Source organism: Oncorhynchus masou, unplaced genomic scaffold, assembly GCF_036934945.1.
Source record: "Oncorhynchus masou masou isolate Uvic2021 unplaced genomic scaffold, UVic_Omas_1.1 unplaced_scaffold_15648, whole genome shotgun sequence".
Lineage (NCBI taxonomy): Eukaryota > Metazoa > Chordata > Actinopteri > Salmoniformes > Salmonidae > Oncorhynchus > Oncorhynchus masou.
In genome coordinates, this window is record NW_027005709.1 from 1 (window position 1) to 3,756 (window position 3,756).

Genomic DNA, 3,756 nt, shown 5'->3' on the forward strand with positions numbered 1-3,756 from the left:
AGCAAAACAGATGAGTGTGGAGATAAAATCGTAAAATAGTGTTTTATACTCCAAGGTAATTAGGTTTTGATTTATGACTTTTGAAGCAAAACTTTAAACAGGTAAGGCGCTTCTGTAAGTTTACAAACTACCTGTGCATAAACTGGTGCTCTTCCTGACAGTTTTCTGAAGATCTTTGTCATCTACCTCACAGATGAAGTCCTTTCCCTCATTCCACTCCTGCTGTGTTACTGTGATATGACTGGTTAGTGCCACATGTCCGTCTTCCCCCATCCTTATCTCATTGTCCGTTGCAGACCTCTGTTCAGACCCAGAGAGCCACTTGATCTTAGGGTTGAAGCCCCACCCAGAACACATGAGTTTCTGGGTCCCTGAGCCAGACAGCTCCTCACTGGGGACTAGAAGGAGTTCCATGGACAGTTCACCTGGAAAGAACACCATTTCATTTTTCCATTTTAGCCCTGGAGTGCTGAATGAATATCATGCAACAAACAATGGAAACATAATTTCATGTAGGTAGGCCTTTCTACATTTTCAAGCATTTGAGAAGGTATAATTGGGTCAGATGAGAGAAGTTCACTCACCAAAAATCTTGACGTTGGAGCTAGACACCAAGCTGTTGGAGAAACCTTGGTTAACTTTACAGGTGAAAGTGTTGTCTGTCTTCCAGTGTGATTTGGGGATAGAGAACTGTCTGGTGAGTGAATGGGGGCCTTTGGAGGCAGGCAGATCCACATACTGTTTCTCAGGGAAATCAACCCCATTTGCCTGAAAGGTGACGTATAGGTCACTGGAGGAGAGTTGTGTGATGGCACACTCCAGCACAGCACTGTTTCCCTTCAGTAACTCTGGGAGAGACCTCCTGATCAGCACTGTGGCAGTGCTGCTCACTGCAGGTCCTGGAGAACACACACACACAGAGGAGAGGGGTGAACAGGAGAAAGGAACACTGATCTGGCTTCAGTGTCAATAATGTCTACTTTTTATGGGGGAGGACAGAAGAATACTGAATGTTTTGCTGTACTTCTCTCTGTATATATCTCATTCAAAGACACAATCATGGACACTCTTACTGACAGCTGTGGCTGCTTTGTGTGATGTATTGTTGTCTCTACCTTCTTGCCCTTTGTGCTGTTGTCTGTACCCAATAATGTTTGTACCATGTTTTGTACTGCTACCATGTTGTGTTGCCACCATGTTGTTGTTATGTTGTGTTGCTACCAATGGCGCCAGAAGAAATGGCAGCAGTTTTACAGGCACCCAACCAATTGTGCTATTATGTGGGGATTTTTCATGTTATTTGTAACTTACTTTGTACATAATGTTTCTGTAACCGTATCTTACTGCAAAAAATAGCTTCTGGATATCAGGACAGCGATCACTCACATCGGATTAGACAAATAATTTTTCTTCAACAAGCAGAACACACAGGACATTGTCAGAACACCCAACAAGGCCAACATCCCAGTTATTTTCAAGTGGAAGAGACGCAGGTACAGAGGACACAGAGCGGGGTGCTTCATGATCCGCAGAAAGCGAAAGCGGATGCTGCCGTTACAGTCAATATTACCGCCACCGTGCACCATTGACAATAAATTAGATGAGGTACGATCACGAATATCATGCCAACGGGACATCATAAACTGTAATATCTTATGTTTCACGGAATCGTGGCTGAATGATGACATGGATATTCAGCTAGCGGGAAATACGGTGCAATAGAAAAAATAGAACCTGATCTCAGGTGTGTCCCAGAATAAATACACCACTTACCCATTTATGGAGGAGACTCTCTCTATGCAGACACAGACAGATTTGGTTGTGGCATTTGGTTTATATGAATTGGCACCTTTCAATACCCCTCATTATCACATGTATGCACGTGACAACTCACTTACCCTACTGACTAAACAAACCATTGTTAATTGTATTTGCTTTACTTCAGTTAATACATATATTTTGCATAATTCTTTATCTCCACATTGTCTCCTTTTGTTACGGGCTTAGAACCAGTTCGTGACAGGAGGAGGTCAGAGACCTGGCCGGGGTGGTGCCAGAATAACAAGCTATCCTCAACTTAACCAAGACTAAGGAGATGATTTTGACAACAGGAAAATGAGGACCGGAGCACACGTCCATTCTCATCAATGGGGCTCTAGTGGAGCAGGCTGAGAGCATCATGTTCCTTGGAGTCCACTTCACCAACAAACTTGAATGGTCCAAACATACGAAGATAGTCGTGAAGAGGGCACAAAAAAGCGCATTCCCCTCAGGAAACTAAAAAGATTTGGCATGGGTCCTCAGATCCTCAAAGGTTCTACAGCTGCAACATCGAGAGCATCTGACTGGTTGCATCACTGCCTGGTACGGAATTTGCTCAGCCTCTGATCGCAAGGCACTGGAGAGGTTAGTACGTATGGCCCAGTACATCACTGGGGCTAAGCTGCCTGCCATCCAGGACCTCTACACCAGGCAGTGTCAGAGGAAGGCCCTAAAAATTGTCAAAGACCCCAGCCACCCCAGTCATAGACTGTTCTTCTACTACCGCATGGCAAGCGGTACCGGAGTGCCAAGTCTAGGACAAAAAGGCTTCTCAACAGTTGGTACCCCCAAGCCAATAAACTCCTGAACAGGTAATCAAATGGCTACTCAGACTATTTGCATTGTGTCCCTCCCCAACCCCTTACGCTTCTGCTACTCGCTGTTCATCATTTATGCATAGTCACTTTAACTATACATTCATGTACATACTACCTCAATTGGCCCAACCATCAGTGCCCCTGCACATCCGCAAACTGGGCTATCTGCATTGTGTCCCACCACCCACCACCCACCAACCCATCTGTTACGCTACTGATACTCTCTGTTTATCATATATGCATAGTCACTTTTACCATATCTACACGTACATACTACCGCAATCAGTCTGACTAACCAGTGTCTGTATGTAGCCTCGCTACTGTTATAGCCTCGCTACTGTACATAACCTCACTACTGCTATTTTTCACTGTCTTTTTACTGTTGTTTTTCTTTCTTTACTTACCTATTGTTCACTGAATACCTGTTTTGCACTGTTTGTTAGAGCCATTTAAGTAAGCATTTCACTGTAAGGCATTTCACTACATCTGTTGTATTTGACGCACGTGACAAAAAAACTCTGATATGATTTGCCGTGTTGTCATGTGTTGCTGCCTTGCTATGTTGTTGTCTTAGGTCTCTCTTTATGTAGTGTTGTGTTACCTCTCTGTCATGATGTGTGTTTTGTCCTATGTTTATATTTTATTTATTTATTCATTTTAATCCCAGACCCCATCCCCACAGGAGGCCTTTTGCCTTTTTGGTAGGCTGTCGTTGTAAATAAGAATTTGTTCTTCACTGACTTGCCTAGTTAAATAAAGGTTCAATAAAATGTAAAACAAATTAAAATATATGATCACAAAGTTCCATGCTAACCTTTAACATTACTCGTCTTCTCTGTGGAGTTGAAGCAGCGATGTTCAGCTCTGCATGTTATTGTGTTCAGGGTTTTCCATTGGCTTGAGGGAAGAGTCAGGTTACTGCTGATGCTCTGAGTTGTGCTGCTGGCCTGGTTCACTGGGTCCTACTGGTTGGGTCTTTTCCATCCAGAAGCCAGGACACTTTGGCGTCATATGCAGAGTGGACCACACATGTAGCTGTTACCTCAGTCTGTGCCATCACTGTCCTGAATCTGGGGGTCTCCAGGTGGAGGTATGGAGTAGACGAGGGAAAAGCTGA

The 3,756-nt window shown here is 43.9% G+C and overlaps 1 gene segment (V, D, J or C); it reads right to left on the bottom strand.

The window, feature by feature from the left end:
• Positions 1-30: 30 nt before the first annotated feature.
• On the bottom strand, positions 31-3,601 carry LOC135531255 (Ig mu chain C region secreted form-like; the record flags this gene model as incomplete). The annotated part of the segment is given in 4 exon segments: positions 31-425; positions 585-616; positions 740-899; positions 3,454-3,601. Coding segments are annotated over 4 exon segments (645 nt in total), but the record flags the coding sequence as incomplete, so codon positions are not given.
• Between the last annotated feature and the right edge of the window lie 155 nt (positions 3,602-3,756).